Source organism: Nycticebus coucang, chromosome 6, assembly GCF_027406575.1.
Source record: "Nycticebus coucang isolate mNycCou1 chromosome 6, mNycCou1.pri, whole genome shotgun sequence".
Taxonomy (NCBI): Eukaryota; Metazoa; Chordata; class Mammalia; order Primates; family Lorisidae; genus Nycticebus; species Nycticebus coucang.
Window position 1 is genome coordinate 59,647,099 of NC_069785.1, and position 24,388 is coordinate 59,671,486.

The 24,388-nt window shown below is 42.4% G+C and overlaps 1 protein-coding gene across 3 annotated transcripts in view; it reads left to right on the forward strand.

The window, feature by feature from the left end:
- Positions 1-24,388, forward strand: part of CGNL1 (cingulin like 1) — a 179,296-nt gene that overhangs the window by 51,623 nt on the left and 103,285 nt on the right. For all 3 annotated transcript variants that reach the window (XM_053593486.1, XM_053593485.1, XM_053593487.1), the window contains exon 2: positions 22,187-23,785. In XM_053593486.1, the coding sequence (XP_053449461.1) occupies positions 22,202-23,785 (1,584 nt within the window). In that variant the 5' untranslated portion in view covers positions 22,187-22,201. The remainder of the gene's footprint in view (positions 1-22,186; positions 23,786-24,388) is intronic.

Consider the following 24,388-nt stretch of genomic DNA (forward strand, 5'->3'; position numbering starts at 1 on the left):
TTTCTATTGCCTATGCAACTCAGTCTGTACTATTTTGGTGTAGGAACCCAAGCTGACTAATATACCATTGTGTATAGAAAAAGTATAGGCTCGGCGCCTGTGGCTTAAGCGGCTAAGGTGCCAGCCACATACACCTGAGCTGGCGGGTTCAAATCCAGCCAGGCCCGCAAAATAACAATGACGGCTGCAACCAAAAAATAGCCCGGCGTTGTGGCTGTGCCTGTAGTCCCAGCTACTTGGGAGGCGGAGGCAGGAGAATCGCTTGAGCCCAGGAGTTTGAGGTTGCTGTGAGCTGTGATATCACGGTACTCTACCCAGGGTGACAGCTTGAGGCTCTGTCTCAAAAAATAAAAAGAAAAAACAGAAAAAGTATAGGCACCTGTGGACTGTTTGAGGGGGCCTTTCTTTAACCAAATTCCCAAATTCCCTTTCTACTTTTAAATAACACAAAGAACCCCCCCTCTTTCTTCCTGTGCAGCTGGGGTAGGGGATAGGTCCAAACAACATTCTTGGTGGTGTATTTAGATGTGAAAGCTCCAGGTTAAGGGTCTGATGAGACACTTTTGGCTAAAACAAAGATTAGGATCAAGGGAATGTCTCCCAGTAGAAAGATTATCACCTACTTGATGGAAAAAACAGCCTTTTCCCCAAATAATCAAAGCCTGCCTTAGAGCAGGAGAGCCTGGTTTTAAAGCAGTATGCAGGCTGAGAGGGTAGTAGAAAGTTGTGACATGGGTGGCCTTGGATTTGGAGTGGGTCCTGGCTTTTCAGTTTGTGTGCTCAGCTGCCAGGCTTCGGATGCTTCTGTGGGGACAGCAGAAGGGACTTACTCATGATCATGAATGTGATGTGAGTGTTTGTTCCAGAGTCTAAGTTAAAGGCTTGCTGGAGGCGGATTTTTCTGTGGATACTGATTATGAGTTTTTAATGTTTCTCCTTTTATTGTTCCGTGTTTTCAGCTTCTTTAGATGGATGGCCACATCTTTTCCCCACAACTGTCTGCTCCTATTTTACAAGTAGAGAAGTCGCTGGGGCTGTAACCAGCCTAGGTGATAAAATGAAGCCCCAGCCAGGCCCTAAGCTCTAAATGGGTGATTAAAAAAACAAACCGTAACTGCCAGGGAGGAACTTCCTTTTATTGTTTCCCTTTTATGTTTCTTCCTTTTTCCTCTTCAATTTTTCCTCTATCTTGGTAGTGAATTTTTTTCCTTTTATTGCCTGTTTCATCTCACAATTTGGCACCTGTTTTGATAGCAGTATCTGCTTCCTGCCATTCTCTGGACAGTCAGAGAACGCGATAACAGTGTCTGGGGCTTCACCCCAAGATTTCCACGGAAGTGACTCACAGAAGGCCCCTGGCAAAGAAAGCTACTCATGAAATAAAATGGCACTTGTGTATTTAATACAAGGACCTTTGCAAATTGAGCCCCTAGAAGAAAACTTAACACATTTAAATGCTTTCTCTCTCTTTGCTGTTTGCTGTGTGTTAACCACCCAAATTGAAGTGTATGTGTTAATGTTCAACAAATGCTGGGTTAATGTCCAGAGGATTGTTCTGAACATTACAGTTCAGAGTCTGTTAATGTTCAATGGAAGAGCACTTAGATGAGGACTTGGTACATAGTAATGGTATTTAGGAGTTAATTATGTTGTTGTTGTTATTATTATTATTGCAAATTAAAGACTGTCTCTCATATTGCATATTGGGGGCTGGTAAGGTGAAGATGAGGGACCTAATGTCAATTCTGGGTTTAGGTGGGAAAATAATTTGGAGTTGCTACTGTTGTGTTACTAGTACAAGAAAAATGATGACCTGGATGGAAATGGATCCAAGAGCAGTGGTTTGAGTCTGGAACCTTGGAACCTTGGAACGAGGGAGCTTGATAATGGCTCATCGGAGGGGAGTCAGGATGTATCAGGTGGTCACTGAAAGCCTTTTTGCCTTTTGAATGTATTTCTCTGGGGGTTCTTATCCCAGGGGAGTAGGATGGGAAGTGGACGTAAGGGGATCTGTCTTCCTTTTTCCTCTTCAGTTTTTTCCTCCTTTCTTGGTAGTGATTTTTTTTTTCCTTTTATTGCCTGTTTCATTCTTTTGTGGAAGAATGAAGTGATTCTTTTTTTTCTGGTTTGTATTCTCTTAGCAATGTCTTCTCTAAGGTATTTCCAGGGTGTAGAGGTATTTCTGTGTACTCCTTCAACTGTTTTTTGTTAACTGCAACTCAGGACACCAGGCAAACTGCCAGAGGAAGGAAGACGTAATTGTCTATAAAATCAAGTAACAGATCTGCTCAGAACTCTTTGAGGATGAACACCAGGTTATACCTTTTTATTTGCAACCCTCCCAAAGGCTGCAAACACACCCCTGAAGAGAAGAGGGAAACCAAGCAGAGATTTTATCCAGGGGTGGAGGGGAGAGTATGGGGTAGGCCAAGAGAGGCATCTCAGTTTTCTATGATAGCGTTTTATTTTTGTGATAATTAACATTCATTGAAAGAGCTGTCTTTACTACGCCATTCTTCTGCTGGCCCACGCTGGTTGAGCTTCCATGCCTTCCACTCCAGTGTCAAAGTTCTTGTCAAGGTCACCTTTGGTCTCCATCCTGCCCAATGCAGTGCTTGCTTGCTCCCTGGTCTTCATCTGCATACTGGCAGCGTCTGGCTTATTTTACCCCCTCTCTCCTCTTGAAGCACTAGCTGCTTCCCCGTCTGTCTCCCTTGACTTTGCCCTCTCCTCCTCTTTTTCTTGACCCTCCTCTTGTTGAGTGCTAGAGCACAGGTCCTCCTCGGATCGTGTTAAGGGCAGACAAGAATTCAGTGGGTCTGGGGTGGGCCCAGTGTTTGCATTTCTAACGAGCTCCCAGGTGATGCTGTCGCTGCTGGTCATGGAGCACCCCGTTTGCTCAGCGCTGGGGCTCTGTCCTCAGCTCCACTGTCTACATTCCTTCCCGGCTAAGCTTATGCAGTCTCTGGCTTTGAGTCACAGCTCGACTCTTATGATGACCTCTCAGCCCAGAGCCTTTTTGACACCCTGACACCCTGTGCTTTGGTTCCCATGCACTTCCCTGTCTTCACCCGTTCCTGCCCTGGATGTCTCCGGCACTGCTCCCTAGGACCTCTAAACTGGCTCTTTCCTCCACCTGCTTGCAAAGATCTCATCTTCTCCTTCCAATTAAATGTTCACTTCCCAAAGAGGCCTTCCCTAACCACCACCACTGCTATCACTTCACCCAGCTTCAGCTTCTTCGTAACACTGGTCTGATGAGTTCCTTGTTCATCATCTCTCTCCACATTGCAGTAAGAGTTCTGTGGGGGCAAGGACCTTGTCTCTCCACGAGTGCCTAGCCCAGTAATGGGCTCTTGGTAAGAACTTGTCAGTAATTTGATAAAATATTTGTATCAGCACATCCTGAAAGAGCTAAGGACCACCAGTATTACCACTCAATTCCAATGTTCATGTTTATAATGGCTCGGGGATCAGGGTATATTATGGTATTTTAATAATGAACTATTGGGAAGAACCGTGGTGGACAGGACACATAGACAATGCCTTCACACCTAGTAAAGATCCAATAGTATTAGAGCACAGTGACAAATGGAGGTTTCGTAGTTGTTTGAATAAAAAAGTGGTAGACATTGAGGCATCTCATTGCACAAGGTAACGTGTATGACGAAATCATGGGAACTCGTGTTATAGCTGTTCTCGTTCACACCACATCTGGTGCTGCAGTCGTAACAAAATTATCATTGCTCTGCCTATTAAATTAGCCTTGTGAATTGAGTTATATTTGTTTTATAGTTATATTTAATGTGCAGTTATGTTTCTTTTTTTTCTTTTTAAGATTGTGCTATTTGGTTTTATGGCAACGTAAGAGCTAGAATGGTTTTATGTTTGTACATATTATGAAAAACATTACATGAACGCTAAAGGTCTTTGAGAATCTTTTTCTTTAAAGGCATTTGTACATTATGCAAGCTTGTGAAAGACGAAAATAGGTATTAAGCAGGAATTAAGCAATATTGAAGGTGTGGCTGAGGACAGGGAAAAGGAAAAGGTGTTAAATTCTAAAAGCACTTGTAAAAAGCTATTTTTAACAAAATAAGGACAAGATAGGTTCTGAGTTAGCTATTAAATTTTAGCATGCTTTTAAAAGAGTGAAATTTAAAAATATCCATGTTGCCGGACATGGCGGCTTACGCCTGTAATCCTAGCATTTGGGAGGCCGAAGCAGGTGGATTGCCTGAGCTCATGAGTTCAAGACCAGCCTGAGCCAGAGCAAGACCCATCTATAAAAAAAGAAATAAATAAAAATAAAATAAATAGCTGGGTGTTGAGACAGGCGCCTTTATTTCTAGCTACTTAGGAGGCTGAGGCAAGAGAATCACTTGAGCCCAAGAGTTTGAGGTTGCTGTGAGCTATGACACCACAGCACTCTACTGAGGGTGAACAAGTGAGACTTTGTCTCAAAAAAAAAATTATTTATATATATAATGGCATATATATATCCATGTTGATATGAATACAAAAGAATATACTGACAAACCTTAAAAGGCTAAAATATGTATTACTTTATTTACATAATTGAAATTTTAATTTTGGGTTACTCATTTAATTTCTGTTTTTCTTTTCTTTCTGGTCTTAACTCTGTTGCCCAGGTTGGAGTGCGGTGGTACAATCATAGCCCTCTGTAATCTGGAACTCCTGGCATTAAATGACCTTTCCAACTTAGCCTCCTGAGTAGCTGGGACTATAGGCATACACCATCATGTCTGGCTGATTTTAAATTTTTTTGTAGAGGTGGGGTCCAGGCTGGTCTCAAACTTCCTGGCCTCAAGTTATTTTCCTACCTCAGCCTCCCAAAGTACTAGGATTATAGGCATGACTCACAGTGCCTACCTGATTTAATTTCTGATTATTAAAAAACATCATGTATTACAAAACTTCTTTGCTGGAGACATTTGTATAAGATAATGATATTTAACACTAAAAAAGATAATTGAGTAGATGGCCTTTGCCTACCAATATTAGGGCCTGGTTTAGGTAGGTATGTAAGCTCCCAATTCTAACTCTGTGTACCCGGCCCTCTGCTTCCCCGGCTCCCAGAGACAAGGAGGAAAGGATTTGCCATTGGGAAATGGGGCCCATGCCAGTGCCTTTGAAAGACTTGAATGTTCCTTCTCCCTCACACATTTCCTTTGAATATATGTGTTTGTTTCTACCTTGTTCATTTCTGGATATAATTTCAGATTAGCAGGCCTAGCTATATACCTGTGATTCCAGGGAGCCCTGGAGCAGAAGAGGAGGGCTGGGAAGGGGTGGGGGAACTTTAGGAAGGAGATAGGGAGGGAGGAACTGTAGAAATCCTGGGAATATCCAAATGCACTGCCCATCCTTCGATTACTTGAGAACAAGGTGTGGTGTGGTGGGGTGATTTGGGGATCTGGGTTTGGGTGGCCCCTTCCCCTGCCACCCACCTGAGAGAATTCTGAGGGGGAAGATCTTAGTGGGGAGCGAGGACCCTGGCATCATCACAGAGTTGTGTTCTCATTTCTTTTTAAAAGCTACGCTACATGATATTCAGTAGGTTTTTGTGGACAAAGCCAAGGGACTGTCATTTACAGCATAGTCTCTCTGGGACTGGTGCACGCAGCTGACTCAAACATTTGTGAGACTTGGTTGGTTTGTGAAGCAATGACGGTGGGGAGGTGGGAAGATGGAAGAGTGTGGATGCTTCCCGGGTGGCTCTGGATGAGCCCTGGATCATTTGGCCAAGTTCTCTCATGATGTAAATTCTCTCAGCCTTTTCCCTGGTGAGGACAAAGACTGGCAGGTTTTCCTGCTCAGATCTCTTGTTTTAAGTGACCAAGAACAGAGAGATTTTGGAGAAACTACAGCATATTTCAGGGGAGAATATTTAGCTTTGGAATTCACTTTGCAGAAACCTTCTTTGAGGATGGTGAGGAAGCAGGCTTGTTATAGCTGGCCTTGCTGGAATTCCACAATGTCCCTTACTCGACTTAAGAGATGCTTGATAACCGCAGGGCCTGTTTTCTACTTTTGCAGCATGAAAAGTACTACTTGTGACATGGAGGCTGGTAGTGGGAAGAAAAGCCACAATGAGGCTGTGGATCTGGTTTTGGTGTTTTCAATAGTTATAAATATTCCTACTGGAGGAGCCCGAAGGATGTGTATTTGCTATGAAAACCTTGATTTTTTTTTTTTTTTACCTTGCTCAAATTTTAAAGGGGAATTCAGAGAACGGTATGTATTGAATATGGTTTATGCATTCATTCGTTTATTGATAGGTGACACTGTTCTGTGTGCAGGGAGCTTGGCAAGGAGGAAGGCCTCTCCAAGGAGCAACACTCCACTGAGATCTGACAAACGAGAGGCTGCCATGCTGGTGCCCCAGTGGGATGGGGCAGAGGCACTTGCTTTGGTCCACAGCCCTTGAATGACTGGGTAGCAAAATTGCACCAAAATTGTAGTTTGAGAGGCAGGAAAACAGTATGGGGTCCCCACTAAGAGAGTTCAGGTCTTAGAGACAAGGTCTGGGTTTAAATCCCAGAGCTGCCCCTGACCTAGGTGTGAGACCTTGGAGGAAGTTACTGACCCATGAGAGCATACACATGTCAAAGTGAAGAAAAATAGGTGCTGTGGGGATCTGTTGAGATGGGATGGTACAGAGAAAGCATCCAGCACTGTGCCTGGCACTGTGGGGGCGTGATGTCTGTGTCTGACTCAGAATTGGTTGGTCACAGATGGCTTTACGTCAGAATTCTACCAAACCTTTATTTATTTATTTATTTTTTAATAAAAAAAATTGTATTTACTTAGAAGCATTCAGAATGTCAACAAAACAGCTGCAACTTTTTTTTTTTTGCAATGACAGAGTGGTATTCAGGTAACAGAACAACAATTATTTCGTACAAGCTGCATCAGAGACAAGAAGATGAAAAAACTCCCATCCCCATATATAACTAATTTGTGCTGTGCACCAACAAGAACCTGCTTTAAATTTCCATGCCAATTTACAACCCCTGACTGTACCAGGCAAGGTAGTGGCTATTGAAAATACCACCAGGACAGGGCTATCTAAAGACACATTCGGTGTCTATACAAAAAAAGACACTGTACAGTTTAAAAACAAATCTTACACAGCCTTACATTTCAATTTTTTTCTTTAAAAGGAGTGAGTTGTGTACGGGGGGGTTAAATGCTTTATAGACAAGAAAAAAAACTGCGCTAGAACCAACTTATCATCATCTTCTTCTTCTTCATCTTCCTCTTCCTCTTCATCCTCTTCGTCCTCCTCATCTTCCTCCTCTTCCTTTTTCTTGCTTTTTTCAGCCTTGACGACTCCCTTTTTCGTAGCATCAGGCTTTCCTTTAGCTCGGTCTGCAGCAATGTCCTTTTCATATTTTTCCTCCAGCTTTGCAGCCTTCTTTTCATCAGGCTGCTTGTCATCCCCAGCAGTGTTATTCCACATCTCCCCCAGCTTCTTTGCAACATCACCAATGGATAGGTCAGGATGTTCTCCTTTGATTTTTGGGCAATACTCAGAACAGAACAAGAAAAAGGCCGAAGGAGGCCTCTTGGGTGCACTGGGATCCTTGACTTTCTTTTTCATTTTCCCTTTAGGAGGGATACAGGTTTTCATTTTTCCTTCACAACGGGCCTTGCCCACCTTTGCTGTATCTTCAAATTTTCCTTTCTCTTTAGCAGACGTGGTCTTCCACCTCTCTGAGCACTTCTTAGAAAACTCTGAGAAGTTGACTGAAGCATCTGGTGCTTCTTCTTGTGCTCCTCCCGACAAGTTTGCACAAAGAATGCATATGATGACATTTTGCCTCTCAGCTTCTTAGGATCTCCTTTGCCCATGTTTAGTTATTTTTCCTCAGCGAGGCACAGAGTCGCCCAGTGCCCGTCCGGCTCTCACTTGCCTGGGTGCTGTCTCTATGGAGCTCAGTGTACTGCAATGGCTGTGAGAGCGGGAGCCAGACGCCTCTACCAAACCTTTAAAGAAGAACTAGTACCTATATTACTAAACCTCTTCCAAAATATAGAAAAAGAAGGAATATTACCCAGCACATTCTACGAAGCAAACATCACCTTGATCCCCAAACCAGGGAAAGACCCAACAAGAAAAGAAAATTATAGACCAATATCACTAATGAATATAGATGCTAAAATACTCAACAAGATCCTAAGAAACAGAATCCAATAACACATCAAAAAAAATATACACCATGACCAAGTCAGATTTATCCTAGGGTCTCAAGGCTGGTTCAATATATGTAAATCTATAAATTTAATTCAACACATAAACAAACTTAAAAATAAGGACTGTACGATTCTTTCAATTGATGCAGAGAAAGCTTTTGATAATATCCAGCATCCTTTCATGATCAGAACACTTAAGAAAATTGGTATAGAAGGGACATTTCTTAAACTAATAGAGGCCATCTACAGCAAACCCACAGCCAATATCGTATTGAAAGTTAAATTGAAATCATTTCCACTTAGATCAGGAACCAGGCAAGGTTGCCCATTGTCTCCATTGCTCTTTAACATTGTAATGGAAGTTTACCCATTGCAATTAAGGAAGAAAAGATGATCAAGGATATCCACATAGGGTCAGAAGAGATCAAACTTTCACTCTTCACAGATGATATGATCGTATATCTGGAAAACACTAGGGATTCTACTACAAAACTTTTAGAAGTGATCAAGGAATACAGCAATGTCTCAGGCTACAAAATCAACATCCATAAATCTGTAGCCTTTATATATACCAACAATAACCAAGCCAAAAAAACAGTCAAGGACTCTATTCCTTTTACAACAGTGCCAAAGAAGATGAAATATTTGGGAGTATACCTAACAAAGGACACGAAAGATCTCTACAAAGAGAACTATGAAACTTTAAGAAAAGAAATAGCTGAAGATGTTAACAAATGGAAAAACATACCATGCTCATGGCTGGGAAGAATCAACATTGTTAAAATGTCTATACTACCCAAAGCAATATATAATTTTAATGCAATTCCTATTAAAGCTCCATTGTCATATTTTAAAGATCTTGAAAAAATAATACTTCATTTTATATGGAATCAGAAAAAACCTCGAATAGTCAAAACATTACTCAGCAATAAAAACACAGCAGGAGGAATCACGCTACCAGACCTGAGACTGTACTATAAATCAATAGTGATCAAAACAGCATGGTATTGGCACAAAAACAGAGAAGTAGATGTCTGGAACAGAATAGAGAACCAAGAGACGAATCCAGCTACTTATTGTTATTTGATCTTTGACAAGCCAATTAAAAACATCCAGTGGGGAAAAGATTCCCTATTTAACAAATGGTGCTGGGTGAACTGGCTGGCAAGCTGTAGAAGATTGAAACTGGACCCACACCTTTCACCATTAACTAAGATAGACTCTCACTGGATAAAAGATTTAAACTTAAGACATGAAACTATAAAAATACTTGAAGAAAATGCAGGGAAAACTCTTGAAGGAATCGGCCTGGGTGAATATTTTATGAGGAGGACTCCCCAGGCAATTGAAGCAGTATCAAAAATACACTACTGGGACCTGATCAAACTAAAAACTTCTGCACAGCCAAGAACACAGTAAGTAAAGCAAGGAGACAGCCCTCAGAATGGGAGAAAATATTTGCAGGTTATACCTCCGATGAAGGTCTAATAACCAGAATACACAGAGAACTCAAATGTATTAGCAAGAATCCACAGAGAACTCAAATGTATTAGCAAAAGACTTGAGGAGAAACTTCTCTATAGAAGATAGACGCACAATCTACAAACACATGATAAAAAGCTCATCATCCTTAATCATCAGAGAAATGCAAATCAAAACTACTTTGAGATATCACCTAACCCCAGAAAGAGTAGCCCACATAACAAAATCCCAAAACCAGAGATGTTGGCGTGGATGTGGAGAAAAGGGCACACTTCTACACTGCTGGTGGGAATGCACACCAATATGTTCCTTCTGGAAGGACGTTTGGAGAATACTTAGAGACCTACAAATAGACCTGCCATTCGATCCTGTAATTCCTTTACTAGGTTTATACCCAGAAGACCAAAAATCACAATATAACAAAGACATCTATATCAGAATGTTTATTGCAGCCCAATTCATAATTGCTAAGTCATGGAAGAAGCTCAAGTGCCCATTGACCCACAAATGGACTAGCAAATTGAGGTACATGTATACCTCAATACCTCATAGTATTGAGGTATATACTATGCAGCCTTAAAGAAAGATGGAGACTTTACCTCTTTCATGTTTACATGGATGGAGCTGGAGGAACATACTCTTCTTAGCAAAGTATCTCAGGAATGGAAGAAAAAGTATCCAATGTACTCAGCCCTACTATGAAGCTAAATTATAGCTTTCACATGAAGGCTATAACCCAACTGTAGCACAAGACTATGAGGAAAGGGCCAAAGAAGGGGAAGGGTGGAGGGAGGGCAGTGGGTGGGGCCACACCTATGGTACATCTTAGAATGGGTAAAGGCGAAACTTACTAAAGGCAGAATACAAATGTCTACATACAATAACTAAGAAAATGCCATGAAGGCTACGTTGAACAGTTTGATGAGAATATTTCAGATTGCATATGAAACCAGCACATTGTACCCCTTGATTGCACTAATGTACACAGCTATGATTTAACAATAAAAAAATAATAAAAATAAAGAAATAAAAAAAAGAAAAAAAATAGCTTCACAACAAAGACATTTAAGCATGGAATACACAGGCTTTTACAAAAAAAAAAAAAAGAATCGGTTGATCAAACTTTAGATATAGTTGTTGGGACCAAACTGGCCTACTGGAGAGGCCACCACTGGGCAGCTGCATGTCAGAAGCCGCATGAGCAGGTGAATCTTGACGAAAGAACAGACTTTTCATAGGTAAAGGGAGATAGTTTTATACCGGAGGGGGAAAGAAATATTGAAAGTAAAGGTCATAAAAACATGGTCATGCCACATAGTGTGAGGATAGGAGCTTGTCTTGCTGGGTATCCGTTCCTGTTGATGGCCTGGTATCATAGTATTAATGCCAATACTGTGAACGTGAACATAGGGTATGCCCTGAGTTTAAATAGTTTTTCAGTGCTGAGTTGACTACAGTGAAACCAGTGTCAGCCCTTGAGAAATCTAAGACAGCTGTGTTGGTTTTAGCAGGTAGTTTATTTCCTGGACATTTTGGTTTCAGTATAGGTTTAGGGAAGTGTCATATATCAGGGTGGCAAGTGGGTTTTATTTTGTGTCTATACTGATCAATTGGCAATAACTGCTGGAGTGTGTGCTGTTGAGGAGGATCCTGAAGCCAGATTTGGCCTTAGAGAGGGCATGTTTATTTATATATTTTGGTTTTAGGCTTCATGTAGAAAACTATAGCACAAATGGTGTGGATCCGTTAAGACCTTTTCTGGGTATGTGGTAATATGCAGATGCTCATTCATTCTTTTATTATAACAATTATGTATTACATTTCCACTGTAGACACAATATTGTACTTCAGCTGCTCAGCTTTCTGATATTTTACTTAGTTAAAATATTATTTTAGGATGTTAGTGGTTAATAGCTGTTTGGTTAACCAGTGGGGTTTTTAGTCTTTGGCTTGTGTGTAAAACCATTTTATGGCCGGGTGCGCCGTGGCTCACGCCTCTAATCCTAGCATTCTAGGAGGCCAAGGTGGGTGGATTGCTTGAGCTCACAAGTTCTAGACCAGCCTGAGCAAGAGCAAGATCTCCATCTCTACTAATAGAAAAACTAACTGGATTTTGTAGCAGGCTACTATAGTCCCAGCTACTCTCTAGAACCCAAAAGTTTGAGGTTGCTGTGAGCTAAGATGCCAGGGCACTCTACCCAGGGTGACAGAGTAACACTGTGTCTCAACAACCCCCCCCTCCAAATAAAAAAACCAACCAACATTCTATGAACAAAGTCAGCTGTCATGTGGCCATAAATGCCACATTGAGTTTTTGGTTCCAGATTCCTGTCATTTCATTTAGCATACAATGTATGATTTTTTTTTTTATTTTAAAGTGTGTTTTTGTATGAGTTGGCCATTTATGTAATAGATTCTTTTTTTTTTTTTTTTGGTAAAGACAGAGTCTCACTTTACTGCCCTCGGTAGAGTGCGGTGGCATCACACGGCTCACAGCAACCTCCAGCTCTTGGGCTTACGCGATTCTCTTGCCTCAGCCTCCTGAGTAGCTGGGACCACAGGCGCCCGCCACAACACCCGGCTATTTTTTTTGTTGCAGTTTGGCCGGGGCTGGGTTTGAACCCACCACCCTTGGCATATGGGGCCGGCGCCCTACTCACTGAGCCACAGGTGCCGCCCTACAATGTATGATTTAATGTTCCCAATTACCTTATGAGGTCATCATTGCTATTCTGACTTTAGAGATAGGAAAACACTCAGAGAAATGAAAGACTTGTCCAGAGCTGGTATTTGACTTGAGCCCAATGTTGGAATTTTCCCTGCCCTGCATCTGGAGTAGTGCTTTAGTCTTTATCGGCAGAATTGTGAACTCATGTGGTTTAGCTTTGTATTGATGGGAGAAATCACTTCAAAGGTCAAGAGATGAAAAAGATGAATGACATATCTTAAGTACTTTTTTGGGACATGGATTCTACATTGTTTGGAGGGCCCACGAGGAATGTGAAATATTAATCACTGAATTTATTAAACTAATACAAATTATTTAAAATATAAGTTAAATTGGAAACACATGAGCACCATAAATTAAGTGGTGATATATTTGCTAACCAATTAAGAGATACAGGATCAAGAAAAGTGGGGTGCTGGAGACCCACCCATGGGGAAAGGAGGAGGCAAGTCCAGGGGGCAGTGGGGAGTTCAGAGGAAAGCCAGCTTGCTGTCTGTGCTGTCAGGGCCCAGCCACATGTGGTCAGAGGAAAGTCACAGTGACCCCAAATCTTCAAACTCCTGGATGATTCTCCTAGGTCTCCAACCCTAATAAAAGGAACATTTCCAAAGGTGTGGCTTTTCTATATTTTACACCGTCCTTTTTTTGTGAAAGCTGAGTTTAAGGAGAAGGTACATCACACAATATTAAACATTTATTTTCCCTCACCCCAAATAGAAAAGTTTTGGTTGTCAGGCTCATTTAAAGAGATCCAAATTATAATAAACTGTGTGAAGTAGACAGCAACTCTGCTTTCATTTCCAAACCTCAGGCTTATTTTATTTATTTAATTTTTTGAGACAGAGTCTCACTCTGTTACCCTAGGTACAGTGTGGTGGCATCATAGTTCGCAGCAACCTCCAACTCCTGGGCTTAAGTGATCCTCTTGCTTCAGTCTCCAGAGTAGCTGAGACTACAGGCGACTGCCACAATGCCTGGCTATTTTTAGAGATGGGGTCTTACTCTTGCTCAGCTGGTCTGAGACTCCTGAGCTCAAGCAATCCACTTTCCTCGGCCTTCCAGACTGATAGGATTATAGGCGTGAGCCACTGTGCCCAGCCCAGGTTTATTTCTGAAGTTGTTTTCCCAGGGTGTTCTAAAGGCTTAACTACATGCAATGACAGTTCCTTTGAAATCTTAAAAGTTTGATCAGCTTCCTACGTTTGTACTAGTGAACATATAAATATTTGGATATAGAGAGGTGGAGCTCCAAGCTTAGTTTTAGGTAAGACTGCTTCTTTCTGTCATGTTAGGGAATACATTGAAACTGGCATCTATTTTGCTTGTTTTGGGTTTTCCACTCTCATCTTTCACTTTTATCTAGTTGAGGTTCTACTGTGGATTTCCCACATGGAATCCTGTTTTCCCACCAGTGCTACAGACAAATCCGTTAGGAGTAATTAAATGTTTTGTCCACTGTTTGAAGGTTTTAACTTGCGTTTATTATCAGACTGGTGGTGGCTTCCTTCTGGATGAGACAGCCACAGGATCCCCCTCGGGAAATTACTTTTTGGTTGGTGGTTCACTTGTTTCTTGGAATAAGGTCAAGACTGCACTGAAGCTCGTTATCTCCCGGCACCTGCTTTAGATGCTCTTTTAAATGACAGGTATGATAAAATAGAAGGACTTGTTCCAAGCAATTGTATGTGGAATGTCTCTCTCATGCTAGGTACTATGCTGGGTGCTTGGGGGAGCCTGGCCTGGCTGTTGGGGACCATTTTCCTTGAGAGTCAAGGGCAAACCAAGGCATAAAGGTTTCAGACTGCCCAGTTGCATTCCTCAGAAGCCACCAGGGCCCCTGGAATGGCTGGTGAATATGTATGCTGGGCTGGGAGGTGCCGCTGAGAATTAGTGGTGAGGTAGGGGTTGTGTGGACCAGCATTACGTGACTAATCTCCACACTCAGCTGATAACATGTGATGGCCCAGAGAGAGGAAATGTTTCTATCTGGCATATATTCATAGTTCTTCCAAGAGCTAAGCTCTTTGTTCTTATAAATACCCTCATTGATCTTGCTAACTAAAGCAATTATCATCATTTAGCAGTCTTTTCATAAAGTATTATTTTCACTCTAAAACACCACTTTTATTTGCCAAGTGCCACAATGTTGCATCCTGGCAATTGATCAGTATTTACTGCCAAATTATGTAAGCCCTTGGTTGGGCTTAGTCCCCAATGCCAAGCATGTCTGTGGTGCATTAGGATTGTAAACGTGGCCCCATGCCTGAAAGTGGAGAACAGCTGTCCTCAAATTCATTAATTAATTCAGTGTTTACACTTTGATTGGGAAGGAAATCCACATTCCCTTAAGACACCAGTGCCCAGCTGAGAAATATCGTTCCCTGAAAATATTGGACTGAGGTTTGTTGTCAAGGAAATGTAAATTGTGGACATTTCATGAAATTCAAATATGCGGATTAATTCACCAACAGGGAGCTAAGATTATAATAAGCCAAGGTGGCCTTATTCAAAGAGTGAAATGTAATTAGTGTTGACTGTAGTAGCAGCAGCTATGGCAAAGGACTGTAAAACCCTTGACAAGAATTTTATTAATAAATATTAGAGGAAATATTTTCATTGAAAACTCAGTGTCTGCATAGGAACAGATTATTGGTGAGCAAAACAACTCCATTTAGTAACTACCACACCCACAAAAAGAGGCTCTTCTGTTAAAAAGAAAAATATTATAAACTTTATTAAACATGAGCATGTTGAGAGATCCAGAATGAAATGTGCCAGCACTGCTCTCGGAAGAAGAGGTCAAGGGCCCCGGGTGACTTTGGTCTCAGCCCTGGGCACTGCTCCATCAGCCTGTGGCATGCTGGCTGGACTTGTCCTTGGTACTGAGGTGTTTTACAGTATTATTAGCCTTGTCAAGCTCGATGAGTTTAAGAGTTTATCTCCTTTTCAAAATCCCATTCAATGGTAAAGGGATGTAAGATATTGAAACCTACTCTGGGCACAGATGGCAGTGGAGATGGGGTGGAGCGTTCCCCTGCCAGTGGAGGTGGGTCCCCCGGGCTGGGGAGAGAAGTGCCGCAGCACAGAACCGAGGCATGGGGGCATGTGTTAGGGTAGAAGGCTAGGGACTTGGGCAGAACCTAAGGTGTCATTTAAGAACTTGGAGACCTGGAGTAGTTAGACCTCTCCATTCTTCTCCAGACCCTGGCCCTGCCCCTCTCCCTGACCCCAGCAGCAGCCCGGAGGGCTGTTCTCTGGGGAAAAGGAACTGGAAAGGTGTTGAAGGCACAGGTGGATAATTGGAAAGATGGACATTCACGACAGCTGGGGCCTCTTGTGGCCTTTCTCCTGCCCTGTGTCTGGAGGCCATCAGCCAGACTTGTGCACCCCCAGCAATGGAGTGGAGGATTCTTAAGAAAATGAATGGTTCTGGAAAATAATGGCCCCAGATAGTGAAATTTGTGGGTTCTTCAGTGGAAATCTTCCCTTCCCCTAATTGTCCTCTGCACATGTGCAGAGCCTCCAGTCTGCTCTGGTGCTTCACTCTCAAATAGGTCAGGCAACCAGGGACTACCAGTCACGGCAAGAAAGCCTTCAGTATGAGAGACAGGGACCAGAACAAACAGAGAAATCCCACAGAAGACGGCGATGTTGCAGAAAGCGGGAAAATGTCTTTTGAAAAAAGCTGTAGTTCTTAGAGAGGGAGAGAAGCTTATAAGAATAGCATTTAAGAAAAGAATAATTAAAGAACAAAGAAAAAGCTACTAGAAATTACAGATTAAATTATTTAAAAATGCCTCTCATAAAGTAGAGCAAGAAAAGATGGAGTTAAAAAGTAGAAAAGAAATACAAAAAAATTGAAAGTATGGGGGCGGTGCCTGTGGCTCAGTGAGTAGGGCGCCGGCCCCATATGCCGAGGGTGGCAGGTTCAAACCCAGCCCCAGCCAAACTGCAACAAAAAAATAGCCGGGCGTTGTGGCGGGTGCCTGTAGTCCCAGCTGCTCAGGAGGCTAAGGCAAGAGAATCGCGTAAGCCCAAGAGTTAGAGGTTGCTGTGAGCTGTGTGATGTCATGGCACTCTACCCGAGGGCAGTACAGTGAGACTCTGTCTCTACAAAAAACAAACAAACAAACAAAAAAATTGAAAGTATGTGACAAATTGAGATGGGGTCCAAAAGATTTAACATTACTATCATAGTAGATGCAAAAACCAAGAACAGAATAAAACGGTTCTCTGACCGTTGTCACAGAAAGAATGCAAACACGTTTTGCAGAATTAAAAACATGAATTTCCAAATGGAGAGAATATATTAAGTGTTCCTGTTTTATAAAAGTGCCCAATTTTATAAAAGCCAGACCTGGGCATGTTACTGTGAAATTTCAGAACCCCAGTGATAAAAGTTCCTAAATACTTTCAGAGAAAAATAAATTGGTCATATATAAAAGAAAGGATATCATATAATAGCATCAGAATTCCTAACAGTGTCCCTGGGAGCCAGAAGGTAATGGAGCAAAACTTTAAAAAGTCTGAGGGAAATTATTTTTAATCTAGATTCTAAATCTAGTTAGACTATCAATCAAAAAAGTAAGCAGAGAATAAAGGTATTTTTCAAAATACAAGGGTTCAAAATATTTATCCCCTTGGACCTTTTCTTAGAATTATGTTGTCTTTGTTTTTGGTTTTTTTGAGACAGAATCTCACTCTGTCATCCTGGGTAGAGTGCTATGGCCTCATTGTAGCTCACTGCAACCTCAAACTCTTGGGTACAAGAGTTCCTCTTGCCTCAGCCTCCTGAGTAGCTGGGATACAGACACCCACCACAACGCTCGGCTGATTATTTTTCTATTTTTTGGTAGAGACTGGTCTTGTTCTTGCTCAGGCTTATCTTGAGCTCCTGAGCTCAAGCAATCCACATGCTCCAAAGGCTTCCCAGAGTTCTGGGATTACAGGTGTGAGCCACCGTGCCTGGCCTCTTAGAATTCAATTGGAAGTGTGTTCTATCAGACCAATTAGGTAAACTGATAGAGAGGAAGATATGAAAACTCAGGAAATAATATTAACACAAAAGAAGAGAGCAGTGAGACCCTAATATAGGGCAGGAGGATGAAAGGCTGCCAAAGGGAGGTGGGGGGGGGGGAAGATTATTGCATTATCTGATGTTGTGATTTCTGGGAAATTTTATGCTGGGAAGCATCTAACAGATAAAATGTAGGTGATGAAAGGATTTAAAAATAAGTATGTAGGCTGGGGATGGTGGCTCACGCCTGTAGTCCCAGCGCTGTGGGAGGCCAAGGGGAGTGATTTCCTGAGCTGGGAGGTTGCAGACCAGTATGAGCAGGAGCGAGCCAGAGTGAAACCCCGTCTCTACCAAAAAAGCCGGGTGTAGTGGCAGGCACCTGTAATCCCAGCTACTTGGGAGGCAAAGCGAAGAGAATCGCTAAAGAACAGAAAAAAAAGAAAATAAGAAAAAAAAAAACCAACAGAACTTCAAACTAAGAAGAGTGAAAGCCAGCTGAAATTGAAAGCAGAAAAAGAACAAAAAGTATGTAGAAAACAACAGTCATTAATTTCAGAACAGTAAGTTTTGTGAGAAAGGAAAGATGACCATAAAATACAACTTGGCTCTTTAGTGAAAAATATTTATGTAACATAATACTGTAAAGCAGTGGTTCTCAACCTGTGGGTTGTGACCCCTTTTTAACAATGAAAATACATTGCAGTATTAGGAAGGTTGAGAACCACTGCTGTAAACAACTGGCTCTTAATTTTATTCTTGGGAGTCTAGCAGAATGAGAAATTTGTGTGTATAGTGTGTGAAATCTACCACATATAAAATTGATAAGAAATCACAGCTAGAAATATTATTTAGCAACATGGAGGCAAGTACTTGAAGAAACACGAAAAATTTGCGGGTAATTTTTCCTGCTGAATGTATTTGAGACTGGGGGAGAGAAGCTGGTGGCTTATAGGTTTTCATTATATCTTGTTTTACTCTGATTAAAAATTCACTTATTTAAAATTGTTAGTATAACTTTGAAAATGAAAGTAGACCTAATGAGATAATTGGAAATGGTGAGATGGTAAATACTGCAGGTGAATGAATGTAGCTCTCCCAGTTGTTCCTATCTGTAAAATGGGAGGTGGTATTTTTTACATTTACAAGAAAAATCACTAAGCAAAACGGACAGCGCCATACTGGTGGTAGAGGACAGAATGAATCCAGAAAACCCCAAGACAAATCAATCAGGGACAAAGTAAGTAAGGATGTGCTATAGCTGTACTAAATAATTATTAAGTTTGTACTAATGGATAGATTTTGAATGTTATATCTGAAAGTGAAAACTACAGCTAGTACCCATGAAGCATTGCCAAAAATTGTCCAGATATTTGCCTATAGACGAAACCACAAATTTAAAAAGGAAGAAATAGGCTGGGCACGGTGGCTCACGCCTGTAATCCTAGCACTCTGGGAGGCCTCAGCTGGTGGATTGCTTGAGCTCACGGGTTTAACACCAGCCTGAGCCACAGCGAGACCCCATCTCTACTAAAAATACAAAAAACTGAGGCGAGGGGATTGCTTGAGCCCAAGGTTGCTGTCAGCTATGATGTCGCCATGACACTCTACCCAGGGTGATAGCTTAAGACTCTGTCAAAAAAAAAAGAAAAGGAAGAAATAGTAGAGTCTGAACTTCATTTCCTAACCACATTAGAGGTGGAAATTAACAATATTTAGAAATAAAAACTCTCCAGACCAAAGTAACACAACAACAAAAAAATACTGGATATGAACAAACTTTCTCAAAAATAACTCTTGAGTGTCAAAAAAGAAATCAAAACCCCAAATAGAAACCATCTAGAAAATAGTAATAGAAACATACTGTGGTGGAAACTGTTGGCTGTCTTCCCAATGTTCATTCTTCTCTCTCTTTTTACTAACAGAACATTAATTTCTTTCTTTCTTTTTTTTTGTAGAGACAGAGTCTCACTTTATGGCCCTCGGTAGAGTGCCATGGCATCACACAGCTCACAGCAACCTCCAACTCGTGGGCTTAAGCGATTCTCTTGCCTCAGCCTCTCCAGTAGCTGGGACTACAGGCGCCCACCACAACGCCCAGCTATTTTTTTGGTTGCAGTTCAGCCAGGGCCGGGTTTGAACCCGCCACCCTCGGTATATATGGGGTCTGCACCTTACCGACTGAGCCACAGGCGCCACCCAGAACATTAATTTCTTTAAAGCATAAATAACCAGCTTTAAAAATCCTACTTCCCAGCTTCTCTCTGGTGAGGGTGGTGGGATGATTAGGTTCCCACCAATAACATGTAAGGGATTATGAGTGGGTGGACTTCCAGGAAATCTCCTTAAAAGGAAAGTTGACTCATCTGTCCTCAGCCTTTGGTATATGTGATGTTAGCTCAGCCATCTTATAATCACATGGTGTCTAATATGTTAAACTAGCAGTTCTCGACCTGTGGGTTGTGACCCCTTTGGGGGTTGAACGACCCTTTCACAGGGGTCGCCTAAATACATCCTACATATCATATATTTACATTATGATTCTTAACAGTAGAAAAATTACAGTTATGAAGTAGCAACAAAAATAATTTTATGTTGGGGGCCACCATATCATGAGGAACTGTATTAAAGGGTCGTGGCATTAGGATGGTTGAAAACCACTGTGTTAAGTTAAACAAAGATAGATGAGTGGGAAGATAAAAGAGACCCCCTCAAAAATATCTTGGGGTTTATTTCAGCTCTGGACTTCTACCTTTGAGGAAAGAAATCTAACTGAAGTCTTAAGCAGCTATTTTGATTTTCTTTGTTAGTTGAAGCCAACATAATTACTAAGTGACACAGTTGCATACCACAATTTATGTGCTTAAATTAAAAAGAGAAAATAAACAAATGAAGGCATTTAAGTCAAGAAGTTGGAAGTAGAACAACAAAATGAAATTAAGGAAAGCAGAAGGAAATTCTCAAGCTCAAATTAGAACTCAGTAAAATAGAAAATTAAAGAAAAAAGTGATGGATAAGAGCTGTTTCTTTAGGTAAATAACAGTGAAAAAGTATGTACATATATTCTATTAGTGTAGTCAATAAATGGGAGAAAGCACAAATTTGAATAATAAAGAGATATAGAAGAAATGATTTACACTTTGCAAAATGTGCAAATGAATTTGTAAATGTGGATCAAATAGTTGATTTTCTTTTTTTTTTTTTGTAGAGACAGAGTCTCACTTTATGGCCCTCGGGTAGAGTGCCATGGCATCACACAGCTCACAGCAACCTCCAACTCCTGGGCTTAGGTGATTCTCTTGCCTCAGCCTCCCGAGTAGCTGGGACTACAGGCGCCCGCCACAACGCCCAGTTATTTTTTGGTTGCAGTTTGGCTGGGGCTGGGCTTGAACCGCCACCCTCCGTATATGGGGCCGGCGCCTTACCAACTGAGCCACAGGTGCCGCCCCCAAATAGTTGATTTTCTTAGAAAATATGCTGCCGGATTGACTCCAGAATAGAAAGAAAACTCCAAAACCTCCTAAGAGTGAAGGAAAATGAGACAGCTTTTATCTATGACCAGTTCTTGCTGCTCCTTTTGGGTCTCCTTTGTTGTTGGAGTTTTTTGGAGTAATGCTCATATAGAAGTAAATTTCTCCTGGGAGTACATCAGGTCGTGGGTAGGGTGGGTGTCCTGCTGGGTGAGCTGTCTGCTGTCATCTGACAAAGGTGGCCACACCCCAGAAAGGTGAAGGCAGCTATTCTTGGCAGTAGGACCTGCCACAAAATAAATAGCCCTGAGTTGTCTTCATTTTTATTTTTTAACATTTTTCAGATCAATATGCTACTTTTTTGGTAGGGAAAAAGACTGAAAATTATTTTTAATAATTCTAATCTTGGGCGGTGCCGGCCCCATATAATGAGGGTGGCAGGTTCAAATCCAGCCCTGGCCAAAACTGCAACAAAAAAATAGCCAAGCGTTGTGCCTGTGGTCCAGCTACTAGGGAGGCTGAGACAAGAGAATTGCCTAAGCCCAGGAGTTGGGAGGTTGCTGTGAGCCTGGTGATGCCAGGGCACTCTATGGAGGGCAATAAAGTGAGACTCTGTCTCTACCAAAAAAAAAAAAAAAAAAAAAAAAAGAATAATTCTAATCTCACTGCCAGTTTTACAAATAACTGATTGCTTAGAGTAAAAATGTTTTAAGCATTGAATATTGAAATAACTAGTGTTAAAGATTTCAAAGCGGGACTGTGAATTAAAAAGAGCCTCAAAGTGTTTTGAGAGGGAAGTTAACAGAATAGAATGGTGAGCATCAGAATTCCTTACCTTTTAATCATTTCCATGGAAAAGTACCTAATTCTCAATTGCTGGTAGGTGGAACATCCTATTGGTTAAAAATAAATCCCATAAAGTGTGAGGGGGGGGAAAAAAAAGCAGCCCAATCAGCTGTAAGCTAGAAACAGAATAATTAAGTTATGCCCAAGGTGTCAGGTCATTACACCAGTTGCCTACCCTGGGGCTAGGGTTCAGGCCCCAGAGTTGACAGACAACAGTGGTCACGTGGGCTCAAGGGCATCCAGAAGGGCTTGTTTGGACAGGTCTGGGTCAGGGAAGGGCTACCTTTCAGCATTTGTCTCTGAAGTGTCTTTGCTGTTTAAAGTGTCTTGTTTTCTTTGAACTTTGAAGTTTTGCCCTCATAATGATTCCAATCATCATTTAAATAGGTGTAATTCTAACTTAATGTCCCCGTTTCTCCCTGGTAGCTGGAATAGTGAACCATGGAGCTGTATTTTGGAGAATATCAGCACGTGCAGCAGGAGTACGGAGTCCATCTGAGACTTGCAAGTGACGAAACCAAGAGGTCAAGGAATTCCCAGCACCCCAAGGCGGGCTCCTATGGTGTCAGCATTAGGGTCCAGGGGATAGACGGCCACCCCTACATAGTCCTGAATAACACGGAGCGGTGTTTAGCAGGCACATCTTTCTCTGAAAATGGGCCACCATTCCCATCTCCACCGATAAACAACCTTCCTCTACATTCCAGCAACAGTTCTGTGCTAACTGGGAACAGTACAGAATTGCAGCTCCCAGAAAATCCATACGCCCAGCCCAGCCCTATAAAAAACCCCAAACAGCCCTCTCTCCATGAGGGCAAGAATGGAGTTCTAGACGGCAAAGATGGGCCAGTGAAGACATCCCATGTGCTGAACTTTCAGAGGCATCCCGAGCTTTTGCAGCCTTACGACCCTGAAAAGAGTGAGTTGAACTTACAAAACCACCAACCTCCTGAGAGTAACTGGCTGAAAACTTTAACAGACGAAGGTACCAACAATAAGAAGCCTTGGACTTGCTTTCCCAAACCCAGCAGTTCCCAGCCTACTGGCCTTCCCTTGGAAGACCTGACCAGGTCCAACGTGACGGCCATTCGTCTGTGCAGCTCCGTGGTCATCGATGACCCCAAAAAGCAGACCTCGGTGTGTGTAAACGTTCAGAGCTGCACCAAGGAGGGCGTGGGAGAAGAGGCCCTTTCCCCTGGTGGGAGGCCCATGCCCACCCACAGCCCACACGCCCACCCCGAAACCAAGAAAACCAGGCCCGATATTCTTCCCATCCGGCGACAGGATTCCGCCGGCCCGGTCTTGGACGGTGCTAGGTCCCGGAGGTCCTCCTCGTCATCGGCCACCCCCACTTCAGCCACCTCTCTGTACAGGTTTCTACTGGACGATCAGGATTGCGCCATCCATGCTGACAATGTCAATCGCCATGAAAATAGAAGGTATATCCCCTTCCTGCCAGGAACCGGGCGGGATATTGATACGGGATCAATTCCAGGCGTGGATCAGTTAATTGAAAAATTTGATCAAAAACCTGGGCTTCAGAGGAGGGGAAGGACGGGGAAGCGGAACAGAATCAATCCAGATGACAGGAAGAGATCCCGGAGTGTGGACAGCGCCTTTCCCTTTGGTCTCCAAGGGAACTCTGAGTACCTGACGGAATTTAGTAGGAACTTGGGCAAGTCGAGCGAACACCTCCTGCGGCCGTCGCAGGTCTGCCCGCAGAGGGCGGCGTCTCAGGAGCAGCGCGCGAGGCAGAGCGCGGGCCGCGCATGCGCGAAGCTGCCGGGAGCCGAGCCCTGCGCTCAGAGCGCCCTCCCCAGGCCGCCCCCACAGAGCAGAAGTGGGAAAGCTCCGGAAAGCACCTCGATTCGTGCATCCTCCCTCCCAGCGCAGAGTAAAAAGGAGGAGGAAATAAAAACGGCCACTGCTACGCTGATGTTACAGAATCGGGCGGCAGCAACCTCATCTGATTCTGGTGCCAAGAAGATTTCTGTGAAGACATTTCCTTCCACCTCAAATACTCAGGTAACGCTGGTGTGATTCCTGTTTTGCTTTTTTGTCTCTACCTGATCTAGATGATGTACCCATGTTACAGGAGGCTATAGGAACACGCAGCCCCTCAGTCTTGAATCAGGAATCGCACATCTGATATTTTAGGATCAGTTTATGTCCTACCAGGGATGTCCTGTTGCCGATTGTATAGTTTTCTGGGTTCGCTCAAGTAGAACTAGATTCCCATTGTGATCTCTCTGTGAAGGAGCTTGTCAAACACTAGACAGAGGCTCCATCTTTCTGTTGGTACACGGATATGTGTGACACCTGAAAGTACGTAAAATTCGTTTCCTTCAAGAGCTTCAGTGGTAATGTTTGTCCCTCATGAGGGACTGGGTCAATTTCTAGCCTGAGAAATTAGGTTAATCCTAATTGAGGTTAATTGTAAAGTGATGGAATTTAAGTGGTACCTTGAGTGTTTTGGTAGTAACAATAAAAAATAATGATATTGATAAAAATGATAATAAGGTTGGTAAGCGCTAGCACTATTTGTTGGGTATTATAGGATTGCACCAGGCCTGTGAAGATAGGTACCATTAACCCCAATTTACAGGTGAGAGGTTTGAGATGAGAAGT